Source organism: Carlito syrichta, unplaced genomic scaffold (genome assembly GCF_000164805.1).
Source record: "Carlito syrichta isolate Samal-C Ts95f unplaced genomic scaffold, Tarsius_syrichta-2.0.1 Scaffold302538, whole genome shotgun sequence".
Classification (NCBI taxonomy): domain Eukaryota; kingdom Metazoa; phylum Chordata; class Mammalia; order Primates; family Tarsiidae; genus Carlito; species Carlito syrichta.
The window spans coordinates 575,430-594,647 of record NW_007246634.1 but is presented as its reverse complement, the minus strand read 5'-3'; the positions used below and the strand labels follow the sequence as shown (position 1 = coordinate 594,647).

At 47.4% G+C, this 19,218-nt stretch overlaps 1 protein-coding gene and 1 long non-coding RNA gene across 2 annotated transcripts in view; one reads left to right on the top strand and one right to left on the bottom strand.

Moving 5' to 3' along the window:
• The first annotated feature begins 1,173 nt into the window (after positions 1 to 1,173).
• Positions 1,174 to 8,417, top strand: LOC103259154. Its single transcript, XR_504218.1, has 3 exons — positions 1,174 to 1,322; positions 4,169 to 4,245; positions 5,043 to 8,417. It is a non-coding gene; the product is annotated as an uncharacterized LOC103259154 (long non-coding RNA).
• Positions 8,418 to 13,521: 5,104 nt separating this feature from the next.
• Positions 13,522 to 19,218, bottom strand: part of LOC103259153 (TBC1 domain family member 7) — a 33,455-nt gene continuing 27,758 nt past the window's right edge. Inside the window, exons 6-7 of the mRNA XM_008056828.2 lie at positions 15,039 to 15,154; positions 13,522 to 13,811 (exon numbers count right to left, since the gene is read on the bottom strand). Of these exons, the coding sequence (XP_008055019.1) occupies positions 15,073 to 15,154 (82 nt within the window). The 3' untranslated portion in view covers positions 13,522 to 13,811; positions 15,039 to 15,072. The remainder of the gene's footprint in view (positions 13,812 to 15,038; positions 15,155 to 19,218) is intronic.

The following is a 19,218-nucleotide window of genomic DNA, read 5'->3' as shown; positions in this document are numbered from 1 at the left end:
GAGGGAGTTGCAGGCCTGCCTTGATCCCGTCCAGAGTCTGGCAGTGCCTGTCGCCACTCTGTTCGACACCCACAGCAGTCATCTCATTGTGCTCTGCCAGTGTGGCAGCAAGTTGGCCTATTCTAGCGCCAGCCCCAGGTGTCTGGAAGCTGCATGATACATAGTCAGAACAGCCAGGGTAGTTTGGACTCAGTTGTGTTTGTTTTATAGGCCCGAGTGGAAAGATTCTATCAGACTACATCTTCTATTAATAGAATTAAACATAGTCTAAGACTTGGAGGGAAAATTGCTTTTAAATGACATTGGCTGAACGTCAATTGACAGCGTCTGAAAGACAGCAGCGGTGTCGCTCTAGGAGAAATAAACCTGGTGGCAAGAAGAGATAATAGAAATGTCAGCCTTATGTTGTTAAAGTATAGTGGAAGGATGCTCCTGGGTAGTATCAGGAGATGGCGAAATAAATATGAACCCTCCTTTTATTTGTTTCAACCCTCATTACTGCAGTTCTTCACTGCAGAGCCTTCCAAAGAGGCCAGTCCTGAGTCCTCCTTGGCACAAATGCAGTCTTACCCTGTACTCATTCAGCTCTGCATTTGTTGACTGACTTTTCCCCTTGAACTTCTTGAGAAGGCCGTCAGCAGCATTTGCTCTGACCTCATAAGCCAACATACTCCCATCTCTGCAAACTCCAGTGTTGACACATACAATTTCTTTTATCTAAAACACACACAATGTACTACAAACCTATCTTGCAGAAAGCACTCAATGTGACACACAGATGTGGACTCACAAATCCAAAATAAAATAGTTGTATAAGGTCCCTGCCACCTGAGGGGAGTAGGACAGACATAGAAAAACCCACAACAGGCATCCACAGCCACACAGAAAGACTGCTTGGTATGAAGAGTGAGTTACAGCAATGTGATGGAGAAAGGGACTGTCCACCCTAAAGGCCTACAGGAAAATTGCAAGGGATAGCAAAGCTCTATCTTAGATCCTGAAAAGGTCCCTGTTCTGGAAGTCAGGAACCCCGGGTCCCCACCCAGCCCTGCTCCTCCTTTGCTATGTGATATGTTAGTTGCCTCTGTGGACCTTCTTTTCCACAGCCACAAATTTACAGACAAAACCAAGTAGTTGAAACCTCTTTGGCTGACTGGGTGCATCTTGCTCCCTCCCTGTAGCTCAGTCAAAGGCCCACGGTGGAAGAACTTCGAGAAAGGAAGATCCTCATCCGCTTCAGTGACTATGTGGAGGTGGCCGACGCTCAGGACTATGACCGCAGGGCAGACAAGCCTTGGACCCGCCTCACCGCTGCTGACAAAGTGAGCAGGGGGGCAGGCAGAGGGCAGAGAACGCCTCGTTGAGAGTGGGAAGCAGGTCCTCCCTTGGCTTTCCCACTTGGCTTGCCACCGGGAGCCTGTGAGGAGACCAGCCGCAAGGCCCCAGCCCGTCTCCATGACGGAGTCGGCTTTTTCCGGCATCTTGACCCCAGGGCTCCAGAGAAGGCACAAGACAGGTCATACTGTGCCCGCTTTGCAGGAGGCGGAAGGGCAGCCTGGGAGGCAGTGCTCAGAGACACAGAATGTCCCTGGAACAGACACAGGCAGTTCAAGGGCACAAGGCTCCAGGCTTACCACAGACCTTCCATGCAGGGAACACTGTCATCAGCTCCCAACAGGCGACTCACAAAACCAAAACAAGACCAAGTAGCTGTGTTTTCCTTTCTTGTAACCTAATGAGAGAAATAGGGCACAGATTACAGAGACTTTGCAAAGCATATCTCACTGTACTAGTCCCACATCAATTTAGGAACCAGAAAGAAAAATAATAATTTGAGGTGAGTTTGTTTTATAAAAAATGCAGTAGTGCTAATGAGAAATCATTCTTATCTGCCCATTAGACCATATATCAAAATAAACCTCTGTTTGGTAATCCTATCTAATGCTAGTCCAGTCACTATGAGCACCTGGAGAACCGAAAGCCTTTTTATTTTATTTTATTTTATTTATTTATTTATTTTGAGTTGGAGTCTCACTCTGTCACCCAGACTGGAGTGCAGTGGCTGCTCTCGGCCACCGCAGCCTCGCCTGCTGGGCTCTGGCGATCCTTCCGCCTCAGCCTTCCGAGTAGCTGGAATTACAGGCATGCGCTACCACGCCCGGCTGATTTTTTTATTTATTGTAGAGATGAGGTCTCGCTGCCCAGGTGGGTCTCGAACCCGCGGGCTCAGGCAATCCACTCACCTCAGCCTCCCAAAAGCACGGGATTACAGGCTGAGCCACCAAGCCTGGCTCTGAAAGCCTTTTTAAAAATACAGTCTAGAATAATGATTATGCCCAATACTTACATTACAGTAGAAACTGGGAAATGCTGGGGCCAAGAGAGTCCTGCCTTCACCCCATCCACACCAGGACCCATGATTTTCTTACATGTAATACAGCAGTAAGTCATCTACAGCCCAGACTGGCAGATTATCACCAACCATGGATCAAGACGTTGCAGGAAACATGCATGCAGGGATGCTGCTGCACTGGGGTGGGACTGAAATAGTCAGAAGCAGAGACTTCTCCCCAAAACGGCCCATCCTGTGCTGGGTCAGTCCACATATCAAAGTGCATAAAAGGCTATGTCCTCCTCTGTAAATACAGCATCTGTAGCTTTGCTGTGCAGGAGCTTATGGCACCTGACCCCAGGAATTGGCACTGCCGTGCACAAGACAGACAAACCAGCCACCCAGAAGTGTGTCTCCTCAAGGTGAGAGGAGACTGAGCACAGTGGCTCAAGCCTGTAACCAACACTTTGGGAGGCTGAGACAAGAGGTTCCCTTGAGCCCAGAAGTACAAGACCAGCCTGGGAAACATAGTGGGACCTTGTCTCTACTGTAAGTAAAAAAATTAGCTGGGCATGGTGGCAAGTGCCTGCAGTCCCAGCTACACGGAAGGCTGAGGTGGATGGATCGCCTGAGCCCAGAAGACCGAGGCTGTAGTGAGCCATGATTGTGCCACTGTGCGCCATGGCACCTTGGCAACAGGGTGAGACCCCAACTCAAAAAAATACACACACACACAGACACACACACACACACTCACATACACATACACATACACACACATATATATATGAAAGGAGAAGGGGCATTGGCTCTTGTTCTCTATTATTCACACTCTCGCTGCAGAATGCTTACAAGGATGAGGGTATTAGCAAATGTGCAGAATCTCTACTTGTATCACGGGCAGCTCTTAGGTGGGAAACATAGCCAGTTCACCAGTGCCTGCTGGGGACAGAAGACAGGAATGGTCCCATCCCCTCCCCCAAAGATGATAGTCAGGCACTTAAACCAGAATAGGCCTTCCTTTCCTTGGGAGGGCTACTGATTCTACCTGAAGACTTTTCTGTCCTCAAGTTCCTGAAGGCTTGATACTCCCACCAACCAAGTATCAGAGTTGGAGACAGGAGCCTGTATTTGCAGTTCCCACCCCTGTGGGAGCAGAGAGGTTGTCTCCATGCCCAGCGTTCTTCTCCATTGGCACCTTATCCTCCCCTGCTTTCTCATTACTGCTCATTGCTGGCTGATCACCCAGCTCTGCCCCACATGTGTAGTATTGTAGGATGGGCTTCTTCAGGATGATCTCAGAATACGTAAAGTTATTCAAAACATATCCCACGTGGTGAAATATATCACCATGGAGTCCATAACACTGTAAAAGAGCAAGAGAAAGGAAGGAGCTGGCCATCGCCTATTCCCTTAATTTGGGTGGGGAATTTGATCCACCCCTTCCGGAAGTATCCATCTTGAGCACCCCTGTGCCTGTGCTGAGCACTATGACCTAAGGAAGATGAGAGGCTGCGCTGAACTGTGTGCTTTGGCCCCCAGGAGTGTGGGGTTGGCATTCACGCACTGTTGATGCTTGGATGGAACAGCTCTGTGAAGAGAAAGAAAAAGACACTTTGGACAGTATCCTGTAATCATTTGCAATTAGATTTAGGAAAGGGGGAGTTTTTCTACTAAAGGATATCATAGGTGATATTTTCTTCCTCCCAATAAAAGAAGCAATTTTAAACTTGTCTGGCTTCGTTGAAGAAAAAAAATATTGTTAGAGATGAAATAAAAAATGAGTTTCTTTTTCTTTCCTTCTTGCACATGTGTATGACTTTCTCTTTATTCCAGGCTGCCATCCGAAAGGAGCTTAATGAATTTAAAAGCACTGAAATGGAAGTTCATGAGTTGAGTAGACACTTAACAAGGTTAGTGTCAAAGGATTTTTATTTTTCCCTCCCCCCAGTTGCAATGCCTGTCTTCCAATGAAACTCTCCTGCTTGTGGGTCTCAAGTGGCTTAGTGAATGACATAGGGAAGAAGATCAAAGAAAGATCACCCTGAAACTCCGCTGTAGGTTACTGAAACCAGGGCAAGGAACACTGAAGGCCCAGCCTAAAAGCAGCCCTCTGCAAGCCTGGGTTTTAATTCATTTAAACTGATGGTCCAATAAGTGCCAGACTACCCGTAACCCCAGGGGGTTTTCATGAAAACTTAAGCCAAGGAGAAAAGATTATAGCCAATTTACAACGAGTCAGCAGAGGCCAAACCTGGGCAAAATATCCAATCCACATAAAACTTCCAAAATGTGTTCACTTCTATTGTCCTATACCATTCTCCCTGACAGTCCTGTGTGATGATATTTGGGGAAACCATGGTACAAAGAGACTAAGGTCATATGGCTAGGCAACAAGAGAGCTGTTGATTCCATTCTTACGACTTTGTCCTTTGGGGAACATCTAGAGAAACAGGACTTACCGAATATTTAAACTCAGAGACATAAGTTGCTGAATCCAGGCTGATGGCACAGGCTGGAGGCCACCAAGACTGCCCAATTTGACCCCGAGGAGTTCCAGATTAAACTATTCCAAAGCCAGAAATGGATTTGGTGGTGGTCTTGTGGGAACGTGCCTTTGGTGGGAGGGAATCTGAGGATGGAAGGGTTAGATGTTGAATCCCACACCTTTGCAGCCCCTGGGTCTTGATTTCATCATTTGTTTTCCCAGGTTTCACCGACCTTAACAGTCAAATTCCTCTTGAGTGCTATGCTGTCTTCACAACATAAATTTATAAGAACCATAAGTGCTGGTATTTATTCACTTCCCCATTACGATGTAAATCTTCTGAACTGCCTTTTTTAAAAAGAAGAAGAAAAGAAAAGGAAACAATCAGGATTCCATGTGCGAAAACGCGAAGGTGACTGCACAGCGATTCAAGCTACTGGCCCCACTTCTGACACCAAGACGTGTCCTACCCCCAGCAGGGCCCTGACTGAAGATTTTCCAGCACAGGTGGAGCGGTCCTCATCCTCTCCGGTCAGGCCCCCAGGCACCATGTTCGTTTGGCCTCCAGCGAACCTCTTCCTCACAAGTGTCTGCCACCTGAGTCCAAAGAAAGCTGAGGGGGGCGGGCTTGGCTTGGGGGCCCTCTGTAAAGTTGATGGTCTAGTTGTCCTTCTAGACTTGGCCAAATGTACTGGTTCCAGATGTGGCTTCTGGCTTGGGGTCCCCTTGGGAGGGTGATGCCGAGAGGGAGGGAGCACTTCTCCATTGCCCGGGCCATCCCTTCCCTCCAGGCACCACCCACACAGTGAACAAAAGGGAAGGGCTTGTTTCTGGGGGAGTCTGGTTGCCTCTTGGTCCTAGGAGTGTGTGTGTTCCAGGTGAAGAAGGCTGACCCCATCCCACCCCCTCAGCCTGAGCTGAGCTGCCTTCCAGGAAGCTCAGTGTAGAAGGGAAAGCTGTCATCCGCTTGGTTCAAAGTAATCGGCCCATCTGTGTGCAGAGAGCCGAATGTCACGGGTGATTCATGCACACACACAGCCATTGCTCAGGTACTTTTGTGATAGTGTAAGTCTGAGCAGGAGGAATCTGTCGAGATCAGAAAGGCTGGGGTCAGAAACTCTGCTTGGCCAATGTTCATTTTCTCTGTGCGCCCCAGGGCCCGTGACTGTATGGCTTGGGTGTCCATGGTTGCAAGCATGGAACCAATGTGTGTAGGCCAGAAACCATTCCTGCAAGACTGGCTTTCCAGCCCTGAGGGGCCAGTACTCCAGAACAATTCCATGGCCTTCTTTTCTCCTTTCTTTGCACGGAAGAGTTCCTATGGAGGATCCCCAGAATTCAGCCCGTGCCCGAATCGGGCCAACACCAGCCATGCCTGCCCTGCTCCAATTAATCCAGAGAAAATCCTTCCTCTCCCTCCTGATGCTGGTGAGGGTGATTGGAAGTGTGTGTCTAACTATCTGATGCAGTTGATAAGGACACCGAGGGCGGGGTGTGCACTGAGGGAAGGACCTTACTAAACCCTAACAAGCATCCCAGTGGGGCCCACTGCAGTGTTTTGGTTTTGTTTTTTCTTCTCTTCCTGAGAGAGCTCACAGGCCCTCGGGAGTGGCTCTGTCATTATCCCAATCTCATTCAGTGACAGTTTTCTCTCTACCACACATACCCAGGATTTAGAAAGGTACCCCTTGGCCTTCCCAAAATGAGTTAACCTGTCCTCACCGTGAGCTGTGTGGGAGCAAGTTACTCTTGGGATTCAGACTCATCAGTGAGGCCAGTGGATTTTCGGCAGGCATGAACGGCTCCCACGGCCGGCACTAGCCCAGGAGCCAGATGGCTGCTGGGGAGAGCTCAGGGCAGCTATTTAGGCAGTGCCTCCAGCCACAGATCTTCCTTGCCACCTGGAGCCAGCACGCCTCTGCCCAGCCAAGGAGGATGCTGTCACTAGATTCTTTTTTTTTTAATTTGCCTATCGAATCTGAGAATAGTTCCTGCCGCAGGGAGAGGTATTGTTCAGGGAAAATGTGGTCAGGATTTTAGTGTGACTGTAAACACAGTCTTCCCGAAAGGCTTATTGACATTTGAATGTGCAAATGGTATGACGAAAGATGTAGGGCTCTTTCGTTGAACTTCTCTACGGCAGCCAGCAAGCGGGCACGTGTACCAGGCAGAGGTGCCCGCCAGGCCAGGCCTTGAGTCTGAGCTTCCTCTGACTACAGTGGGCTTCAAGGGCACATGGTGTCCTGGCATGATGGTCAGGCCTTCCCCTGGCCAGGAACGAGTCCTAAGAAAACTCATTCCATTGATAGGACTCCTCCCATGCAGGCCCATAGCTCTGCTGGCCTTTGTTCTCAGGCCCTTCAGATTCCTGGGAACATAAAGCCCAAAGGGATCTCCCTGCAGCCAACCAGCAAGCAGGGCTTCTGCCCAAAGTGCTCTGGTGTTGCAGTCCACTCTGTGCATGGAAGAAACTGCACACGATTTCCGCCGCCCTTCCTGCAGAGCACCCCTTTCCAGAAGTCGCTTGCTCAGAGTGACGGGTGCACCTCCAACGCCACTGAAGGTTCCTGCACCTTCAGGGTGGGCTATTTCAAGCCCATTTTAAATGGCTCTTACACAGGCTCAGCAACCTTCATGGCCTACAGGCTGGGCCCTCTGCTGTCTCTTTCTTTTCTTGAAACCTTGAGGTCTTTCTAGAGATCTACCCAAATTACTTTTTTTTGCCACAGTGGCACGACAACTGAAGCAATTTGTGTTACTTTCCAAGATGACAATTTGACATTAATTGGGGGGGGGAAGCGAGATGACCTAAAATGCATCTCTTTTGAAAAAGCTGCAGTTTTCAAGTCAAAGTTTGTTTTATGTGTATAAATTCCCGGTTGGGCATTTTGTCATTTGGATTAGCTTGAGAGAAAGAATGTGAAATGTCTCAAATTAAATGTTTCCCTCTCAAAATTAGACACTGCCCTGACCCCGCTCCCCAGCTCCCCATCAGTGGCAGAAAAGACTGCAATTGGCCTTCTTGCTTTTTCAAAATTACTGATATATCCATCCTCACCGGCCCTTAAAGCCCTGTAAAACTTTTTAAACTTTAGCCTTTATGTCAGATTAGAGAAACCAAACAACGTGACGGTAAATGTGATGAAAAGCGCTGAGTTTATTTTTCTCCTGCTTATGAACATGTATTTATATTTGCCGAATGAAAATCGTGGTGTGTTGCTTCGATGAGTGGAATTTCAGGCTCTCCCTTCGTACAGCCAGTGGGCAAAGGTCACCTTAAATGACTTTCTCTCCCCATTTGTTTGTTAATCCCCAGACTGGTTGCATTTTCCAGTTGCTTCCGGGTGTCTGTAAATAGTTTGTCTTTGTATAGGAGTGAGTGTGGTGACTGTCAACAACCCCCTGATCTCCTGGGTTCTAATTTACCAGATGATGGCTGTATGAGAAGACAATGTAAATAGAGAATACAAATTGAACTGGATCTCTGTGGCCTAGGTTTTGTACATACAGAAACTGCATGGTATTTAAATTATTGTTTGTCTCTGATGATGTATGCAGTTTCTTTAAAAACAAACCAAAAAAAGTCTTAAAAAAAAATCTTGACTCCTGTGTGTTTTATCAAGCAACAGCAGAAAGCACAGAAAACGGTTGGTTTAGCTGGGGGAGGGATAGGTCAGCTCATTGGCAAAATGCGTAGTAAGAGTCCGTGGAGATTCAAGACAACCTTGTGTGTCTGGTATTATTGGGGGGAAGGAAGTATTATTGCACATAAATTACCTTTTTGTTTTCTAGGATTTTTCTTAATGTTTTTATAAGGATATCTAAAATGTATTGCCCAACTCTATCATTTTAACCATCAGGGAATAATGAATATAAATTTGCTTTTTGTTATATCACTCAGGATCATCTCAGTAGGATCAGATCAGGTGACAGGCTTAATAGCATCAATGCCTTGGGGGCCTTTGTATTGTCACTGCCCCTAAGCAAAAGCCATTACTTTACTTTTTGTTTGTTTGTTTGTTTGTTTTGAAACAAGGTCAGCCTGGAGTACAGAGGTATGATCAGAACTCACTACAGCCTCAAACTCCTGGGCTCAAGCAATCCTCCTGCTTCAGCCTCCCAAGTAGCTGGGACTACAGGCACACACCACTGTGCCCAGCTTATTTTTTTGTAGAGATGAGGTCTTGTTACCCAGACTGGTCTCCAACTCCTATGCTCAAGCAATCCTTCTGCCTCCACCTCCCCTGGAATTACAGGTGTGAGCCACCACACTTGGCCTACTTTGCTTTTTGAGTACTTACCTGTATCTCCTTTTTTTGAGAAACCTGATGTTTGTCCTATCGAGCCAAGAGCCTTGTTGCATAGCCTTCTGATTACTAACTTGTCTCTTGGAAGGTTTTTATGGGAAGTAGAGGGGCCTGTACTGCTTGCTGTCTGCAGTCCAGGTGAATGAGGTGGCTGGATAACATATCCCTGGTTCTGCAATATAGAATGATCGCTCTGCAGTAGAGGAACCCAGCACCTGGCTACTCAAATTACACCTTAGATAGGAGTCCCCTGGGGATCTTGTTAACCTAGAGACCAGCTAGGAAGGTCTGGGTGGGGCCTGAGCGTCTGCATTTCTAGCATGTCTTCCAGGGGATGCTGATGCTGCTCACCCAGGAATCTGAGTGGCAAGGACTTGGGAGAATACTCCACAGGGAGCCACTTTGTCTGGATTGCTGAGTCCCACCCCCACTGCCCCCCCTGCCCATTTGCTCCTGCCTTTGGTGGGGAGCAGCAGCAGAGCCCCCCAGACATTGGGGTCCTATAGCATTTGCGTCAGATGTCAGGGCCAGAAGCGGCCACCTGTGGGACTGGGGCGGTGTCCCTGGAGCAGCAGTGGCTGGAGGAGAAAAGGGGTGAGTGGTTTCAGAAAGGTGTTCAGGTTCCAGTCCACGGTTCTCCCTCCTTTAGCCCCTTCCTCACTTCCAACACTCTCTGCCTTTTGAAAAGTCTAATCTGCAGAACTTGACTGCAGTTTGTAGGGCAGTAAAAGGACTAAAAAGAAAAATGTTTAATAGAGTCCCCTACAGGCTCTGTCTGGCAAGAGGGAAGAAAACTGGTCATTGCCCTGCTAAGAGAGAGCCCTTTCCCAAGAAAACAAAGGTGATGGCTCCAGTCTCAGTATGAAGGGGCGGCCTGGGGTGTCTGTTACATGTTTACACCATCCTATGACATAGAAGTGGTGGCTCTGCCACTACGTCTAACTAGGCAATTTTGGCCTTGGCAATTTCTCTGGGTCTCAGTTTTCTCATCTGAAAAGTTGAGGGGGGGTCATTAAATTAGATGTTCTCTAATTTGGAGAACATCTTTGGAGCATCAGCTTTCCATGATTTGGGGATATAGGAATTTTAAAATGTTAAGCTTAGTCCTCAGGAAAGAGTGAACTTGAAGCAAGTCCTGCTGGGGCCAGTCTCTCGGAGAACAGTTCCGATTCCTCTTGGGTCACCTGCAACTCTGTCCCTCCCTGCTATGGACTGGTATCCTAGAGAGTCGGTTGGCACTGGGACTTGCCCTCTGGCGTGCCTTTGTGTGGCCTCCCCGGTCCTAGGCAAAGCACCCTGGAGAAGTTAATGGGCCTTGTCCAGTGATGCCTAAAACACAGCATGTGGGCCTCTGCAGTATCCCAGGTCTAAGGGCGCTCCATGGAGGCGTGCTTGAACCTGATTATTCGTCCAAAGGACAAGTTTGCTCCCTCTCTGCAGGTGCTAAGCCACCTCCTCCACATGGGTCGCTCCAGATGATGCCTGTCTATGGCGGCAGCTCAGATCTGCCCTAAGTGCCTGACCCAAGTTTCCTAATGTCACGAAGCAGCTGTGTAGCATAGACATTAAGAGCAAATGGCCCTGAACCCTGACCCTGGGTTCAATTCTGACCTCATCCCTTACTAGCTGTGTAACTTTGAACAAGTTACTGAATCTCACTGTGCCTTAGCTACTTGTCTGTAAAATGGGAATAATGGCACCTATTTTCTAGGGTTGTCATGAGAATTAAAATGACATGGGTAAGATGCTTAGACCAGTATCTGACATAGAGTTAGGCCTTGCAAAATGTTAGCCCCTTGGCTGATATCTGAGTCCCACAAGCACCTGAAAGTCAATATACCCCAGAGCGTTTTCATATTTTCAAAGCCAAGTCTTCCCACTCCAATCCTGTTCCTCCTCTCTGCTTCCTTTGTCAGTGAATGGTTTTATCTAGAAGTCACCTTCTTTCCACTTCCAGCTGATTGTGAACTCCTGCCGGTTCATTCTAGAAGCTACTCCACCCTATTCAGTATCACTTCTCTTGAATTAAGTCCCTCATCTCCCACCAGGATGGCAGCCATGGCCTCCTTATCTGTGGCCTCAACCATCCATGGCTTCCACCATCCAGTCCCACAGAGTCATCTGTCCAAACCTAGATGCTCACCCCACTCCCTTGCTTGGCATCTGCAGCAGCGCCCCCCACCCCTGTCTTACCCATAAAACCCCACGTTACAGTGTGGCATCCACATCCACGGTGGCAGTGTGACCCTTGTTCACTTCCCCAGCTTCCGTTCCCGTTCCCTGCTGCATCATCCTGCTTGGGGGTCCTGAGCAGGCCCTTCGGCTATGTGTGGTCCAGGAGCCCTATGGGGGGCGCTGTTGATGGGGCCATCCTGTGGTGACCACCTCAGGGACAAGCAGGCTTTAATATGGGGATTAGGGGACTGAGCGCCTCGCTTCCCTGAAAGGAGTCCAAGAGAGGCTTCACTTAGGTGACCTTGGAACACAGTGAGCAGCATCACATACACAAAAAAAGATGAACTAATAGTTGTCTCCTCTGACATCTGAAGAGTGCCACCCCTGATTTCTAACTCCCGTTGTCTGGGCACTTGATTCCTACTTGATGACATCCTTACTGCACACCGGGCACCATGCTACACCACCTTCAGGCACAGTATTACCTAACCCTGACGACACTTTGGTCACTGCTCTGGAAACTCAGCCTCCCTAAAAACAATTTGGGCAAAGACATACAGATGGCAAGGGGCAGTGGGGCTTCCAAGCCCAGGTCTGTTCGACTCTAAAGCAGCACCCCTCTCCTCCCTGCAAGGCTGATGCATGCATGACATTGGCTCTACTTGTTTTGTTTTGTTTTTTTAGTAAGAAAATATGACTAACATTTACTGAGATCCAGCTCTGTTCTAAAAAATGCTAAATGATTTACATGTTATCTCAAGCAATTTGTAGCAATTTAGTGACTAGATAATATTAGCAACTCATTTACAGGTAATGGAGGCACAATGGCTTTCATTGTCTCCAAATATTCAACAAATATAATTCATATTTAAAATGATGATTTATCCCCCAAACAAATGTACTGTTCATTTTCTCTCACAGCCACATTCTCACTCCACACAGACAGACGTATCAACTATAAGAAAGGCCAAACTAGCAGTCAACTAAACAAAAAATTAAATGCTATGGAACACTTCCTAACTCATTCTATGAAGCTGGCATCACTCTGATACCAAAACCATAAAAAGACATTACAAGAATAAAAACTATAAAACATCATTTCTCATGAACGTAGACATGTTTTTTTTAAAGAATTAGTCAATCAAATTCATGATATATAAAAACCATAACAAATCATAACTTAGTGGAGTGTTTATAGAAAAACAAGGTGGTTTAGTGTTCAAAAATCAATGTAATTCATATTATCAAACTCAAGAATAAAAACTACAAGACTGTCTCAATATATGAAGAAAAAACATTTGAAAAAATACCACATTCATTCTTGATAAAATGTTTCATCAAACTAGAGATGAAAGGAAATTTGGTTCACCTGATAAAGGGCATCAATGAAATTCTATAGCTTAATATCTTACATAATAGTGAAAAACTGAATGCTTTCCTCCCAAGATTGAGAATGAGGCAAAAATGTGTTTTCTGTATTCCATCTGGTACTGAAGATGCCAGCCAGTATAATAAAGGAAGAATAAGAAATAAAAGAAATACAGATCAGAAATGAAGAAAGCTTTCTATTCCCAGGCAACTTTATCATCTATGGAAAAAATCCTAAGGAATTTTTAAAAAGCTGTTAGAACCAACCAGTGAGTTTAGCAAGGCTGTAGGATACAAGGTTAAAATTTACAAGTCAATTATATTTCTGTATACTAGTAATAAAAAGTTAAAATTTAGAAGATAATATTGTTTCTAATAGCATAAAAATATGAGGTAGGGATATATTTCATAAAAGACACAACTGGTACACTGAAAACTAAAATATTGCTGAGAAAAAATTTAAAGAGGACTTAAATAAATGAAGAGATATACTGTGTTCACAAAATGGGATGCTAAATATTGTTAAGATGGCAATTTTCCCAAAATTTATCTATAATTCAAATCAAATCCAAACAAAATTCCAGCAGTCATTTTCTATAAGATGATTACATAATGTATACAAAAATAGCCAAAACAACTTTTTGAAAAAGAAGCCAAATAAGAAGACTAAGACTAACTGATCTCAAAATTTATTATAAAGCTAAAATAAGATATTATAATACCGAATAAAGATAGACATATAGATCAATGAAACAATAAGAATTCAAAAATATTCTCACACATATATGATCAATGGATTTTCTTTTTTTATATTTTATTTTAAAGATGTAGGGTACAATTCAAGATTAGGTATACAAGTGGATATTGCACAGGTAAAGTTTGGGCCTCCCTTTGGTCCCCACTTTGCCTGATTTGAGATCCGGTACCCTAATTGATTTGTGCCCTGGGGGGGCTCCACTTTCTTGACCTGGCACTCTCCCGGCAGCCATCCAGTTAACCCAGTTGCTGTCGTAGGTGATGACGTCACCTTCCAACACCACGAAACAGGCTTCCCACGCACAGTCCATCTGTGGGTAGGCTGAGTCTCCCGTCAGTGGGGGCCTTCCACACCATTTGACAGTCAGCCAGTGTTTATGACTTCCTGCAAGGGAAGTAGTGTTAAATGAGGTACTTGTGTGGCATGGGCCCTATTTAGAGCTGTTGCAAAGGCAGGGAGAGAAGGACACGTCAGGCATGTCATCATGTGTCAGCACCCAGTCCCTGTCCTAGAAACAACTTTCTGGGGAAAAGGGGTTCTGCTCTTAATCAAAGAATGCTCTCCACATTTCACTGTAGGAAGCCATGCTCATCCACTATTTCCATGAACACCTCCCCCCCGTCCCCCAGATTAAGGCAAAGGGCCCTTGTTAAGTGAACTAGCGAAAGTATTTGCCAGAGACAGGAAAAGAAACCACAAAAGCAGAATTGACTAATTCTTCTTCTAGACTCCGACAACCAGCTAAGATACATCTATGCTGAGCTGGAATTCCAGACCCCAGTTCCCTTCCTCGTCCATGATAGGCTGAGACTTTGCATCTCATGTGGTCTCCAAGGCACAGTGTTTCCTACATGGTGATATCACTGATGCTATTCGTTTAATCAAAAACGAGAGATAGAAATGGTGAGAGGGAGGGAGGAAAATGCTGTCTGTTCTTTAATAACCTACCTGGAGTGACCACTGACACCTTGTCTACTTGGGGGGGGTGTCTCTGGGACCCTTTACAGGCTACCTGTGACTCCAGAGCCCCCACACAGAAGAGGGCAAGTGGGTCCCTGCAGACATTGATGGAACATCTTATCTCAGAAAGTCCACCTTCATGGACAGAATTTGGATGAAGGCTTTGGTCTCACTCAGCAAACCCACAGCCAGTCCCCACATCCCAGTGGGCTTGCCAGCTGTGCCAACTAGGCTGTCATGCATGATAGCACATCTGGGGCATTTTGCCTCAACACCTGAGCCTCCCAGAAGGCCTCAGTCTGCCTCACAAAGCCCCAGTGTGCTAGCTCTATGAGGCCCTGAGGTTAAAATAGCAAAAATGCCATCTGGCAAGAGGCTGGCCTTGTTCAGACTGTGTGCTACCTTGTTGGGGTGGTGAGGACGCTTCTCCAAGTCACCATTAAGATGCAAACTGTCACCTCAGCCAGTCCCACCTCTGCCCGCAGCCCACCGCCCGGCATCCACCAGCTGCAGAACGAGAGCCCCTTGTGGTAGCTGAACCATCTTTGGTTTTCCTTAGTTCTGTCTCACTGACTTGATGACGACAGCCCAAAGCAGACTGGACAACCCCCTTCTTTCTTCCGAGAAAAGTACATGCAATAACATGCTCACTTTTAGTCTTAGAGTTGAGGCTGAGGAAGAGAACTCAGGGTTGGGACTTCGAGAAGTGTCTCTGGTCACTGCAGACCCTTTTGTCCTGGTTGCCTTTTTCCTCCCACATATTCTTTCTGCATTTAAAAAAAAAAAAAACTTAGTTATAATTCTTTATTAAAAAAAAAAAATAGGAAGACCAGAAAGAACACACAGAGCTGGTTGCCTTTTATAGAACAATACATGAATAAGAAAACTTACTGGGTATAACATGTGCACCCGGACAGGCATGATTTCAATCATATCCAATTTTAAAATCAAGGAACAGGCCACAGTAAGGAGGGGCAGGCATGTTTTAAAACATCTAGCAGCTGGGCAGAAAAATAGAGACCCACTGGGCCAAACAGCGAGAGGCCCCTATTGAGCAGTCCTATTTCAGGTCTCTAGCCGCCACCCCCCGTGCTGGAGGTAAGCGCATCCCTTGATATTTTTAGTTCACGGTACAGATACCCCTTTTGTCTTCCAGGAACCGGCTAGCTGTGCACGAGCAGAAACCCTCAGGGGTTGAACATAACTGACTGGGGTGGGGGGGAAGGGAAGGTCCAAGCGTGATGGCTTCAGGTTTGGAGGGTGATTGAGAGAAACAAAGGGGTCTCTGATTTAGACAGAAAAGGTGTGGACGGTTCCACCATGGTTTCAAGCATCTGACTATAGGCTCCAGTCAGTAGGAGAAAGCAAACCGCTCATTTTGTTTTGTTTTTTGTTTTAATTTTTGGCTTGTTTTTTTTCAAAAAGTCAAAGTCTCACTCTGTCATTCAGGCTGGAGTGCAGGGGCACCATCATAGCTCACTGGAGCCTCAAATTCCTGGGCTCATGTGATCCTCCCACCTCAGTCTCCCGAGTAGCTGGAACTACAGGTGTGTACCACCACGCCCAGTTAACTCTTAAATTTTTGGTAGAGATGGGGGTCTCACTATGTTGCTCAGGCTGGTCTCAAACACCTGACCTCATCCTCCTGCTTGGCCTCCCAATGTGCTGGGATGACAGGCATTTGCCACCACACCTGGCTAATACTCATTATTGAGCACTAGGATCCTTGGGCCGGCTTACAGCAAGCCCCGGGGTAGAGTCATTTGGCTTTCAGCATGGAGGGAGCCGAGACGTCCCCTGGGCTACCTCTCAAGCCTCAGCACTGAGCTCAGGACCTGGTGAAGGAAGACGCTGAAGCCGGTTTCTCAGGGTCACACTGAAAGCTTACTGTGCTGCCCCCGCCTCTCTCCAGACAAAACCACATTCACAGACCATGAATGTTGAAAGGGGCACTGAGTCCAAACCCTGTGATCGCAACAGAGGCAGCAGTGCTCTGCTGTCCTCAGCACACCGCGGTGGGCACCCTTGAAGAGAGCACAAGAAGGCACACGGCAGTCAGAGCGCAAACCTCACCCTGTGCGTCTCCTCCCTGCCCCATCAGCACTGGCCTTCGCTTCATGTCCTCACACCATCATCCTAAGATACCCCAGCACCAGTGGTATGAATTCTCCACCTCAGCACCATGCTGGCCACCGTCATCCTTTATCCCCGTTGCACAGGTGAAGAGACTGAAGCCTACAGAGGACACAACCACACAGCTAGGAAATAGCAAAGCCGAGCCACAAACTCTGGGCTTCTGACTCTCAACCCAGTAAGCTGGTCCCCTCGTTCCTATGCCACTGGTGAGCCCTGCAAAGAGTCGTCAGAAGGTGGCAGACACAGCTGTAAGCCCGTGTCGGCCCCGTCAAACAGTATCTGCTCTGATGGTGTCAATTAGCAACAGCATTGGGTTCAGCAGCCTTCACATAACAGGAAACTCAAATAGCAGAGACTAAAACAAATTGGGGTGTTTTTTTTAAATGTAAAGGAAGTGTGCAGTTAAGCAGGAAACAGCCTGTGTAGTGGGTCGGTGACACCATCAATGGTTCTCAGCTCTATCTTTCTGCCCCACAATCCTTATCACGTGGCTTCCATTTTTTATGTTGCCTCTTGTTCTGAGACAGCGGCTGAAGCTCCAGTCATTGTGTATGTATTCCAGGTAGGAAATAAGAGGAAAGATTACCTGCCATCTGTGTAAGTTATCTTTAAAAACCTTTTCTGGAAGTCCTTCCTAATGGCTTTGCCTTCCATCTCATTGGCCATCCCTTTCAGCAAGAGATCCTGGGGAATAAGGTTATACTAATACACTCCTGCCTCAAGTAAAATTGGAGCCTGGTCTGGTTAGTAAGGAAGGAGAGGATGGATGATGAGCAGGTGTCTGTGAGTGAGGTGACTTGTGGTCGGTAAGCGGCCATAGAGCTATCCTTGCTAATGAGCTGGTCTGTGATAAGGTCATAGTGAAGCCACTTCCTAGCAGGGAGAGAGAATGCTTTGCGGAGAACATCCCCATCTCGGCACTGAGATCGTATTCAAGTTTGATGAAGTGTTTCATAAACTCTTAATAGTATATTAGAAATGAGGTCAGACCAACCATTTAAACATGAGAAGCCGGCACAGGCGAGTGGCACATTTCTTTCTTTCACAGTCAGGGTTAAATCTTGCATTAGGTTAAGCCTGCACTCTGTAGGCCCTTACTACTCCAGCTGTGGTCCCCAAGGACCAGCAGCCTTGGCATCACTAGGGAGCTAGTTAGAAATGCAGAACTCCAGGCCCCACCTCAAGCCTGCAGACATGATCTGCTGTTTCCCAAGCCCCCCGAGATCTGGATGCACATTGGAGTTTGAGAAGCCCTGTTCCAGTGCAGTGCCCCAAAGAATCTGCAAGAACCCTCTCCTCCCCTAAAAGCCTCTTCTCGGGGTGCAGTCTTCTCTAGAACCTGCATTCTGAGACCCTCCGTCGCAACTCCACTCTCTGAGAACGCACATTGAAATGCTGTTGAAAAATAACACCTGATATTTACTGAGTTCCCGTTCTGGGCCAGGCACGAAGGAGGTCATATGTCTTCCTGTGCTTCATCCTCCTGACAACTCCATGTGGCGAGCACTACCACCCTCATCCCGCCCCTGGTGCTGTACTCAGTTACCCAACCAGGAAGTCATGGGTCCAGGCAGGTACAGCCTCTCTGAAACGTTTTGCCCAGACAGAGGGATTTTAAGGCTCAGAGAGAGACAGGGGTGGTATTTCAGGATGAGGGAGCAGCTGGGTGAAAAATTTCCTGGATAGGCAGTTGGGATGCCTGGGTTCCAGAGTCTGCTCGGCAGCTAATGACTTCGTCTAGCCCACATGACCATTGGAACTTCACTCCTCTTATCCAGGTGCCGAGTGATCTGCAAGCTCTCCTCCAGGTCTGACATTCCTTGGGGCTGGGCGTGCTGTCCATGTGACCTGGAAATCAGTCAGCCTCGACAGCTGCCCACCCTAACTGGCTTTATTCAGATTCACTCAACTGTCACTGGCCTGGCCAGAAGCCAGCTTGATCTAGAGACCCAGATGTTGGACAGCCTGAGGGGAACCATACACCCTCCTGAGCCACCAAAGGCAAATAAACACAGCTGCTGCCAGCCACATCCCCTCTCCGTCCCCTCCCCCTCCCCCCCACCTTGAGCCAGGTGGAAGGCAAGGAGCCAGGCAAAGCTGACTTCCTGTAGACTTTTGGAAAATACTTGATTCAGTTTGAGTGTTCACAAAGGATGCATTTGGCTGTGTGAGACAACTTGCCAAAGCTGCCTGTGGGACCGTACCCCGCTGAACGCCCCCAATCTGAAAGGGCTGGGTGAATTCAGAGAGAAGTGGGACAGGAAAAGCCATCAAGACTTAGTGGAGGCAGAAGGTTCCTTGTTGCCCTTGGTACCTGTGTGGGGCCCATGTCCAGTCAGCAGACCTGCTAAGTGGAACGGAGAGCTTTTGAGAGTGTCCTCCCAGTTCACAGTGGGTGGACCCTTTAGTCATGCCTCTCTCTTGCCACCCTCCACTCTGCCATGGACACGGGGAGGCTCCTGGGAGCCGTGTGTCTGCTGTGTGACGCCTGCACTGCCCTTGGCGACAGATGATTGGTCAATGGTGGCACCAGGTCCAAGCTGGACCACAGTCTCTTTCCCATGGATTTAAGAATGGAGGGGCAACCCTCTTTCAGGTCCCCTCCTGCTGTGGGGGTTTTTCTGTCTTCTTAATAAACTCCTGCTTTCTCACCCTCCTGTATAAAAATAAAAAAGAACTGAGGCAAAAGACTCTG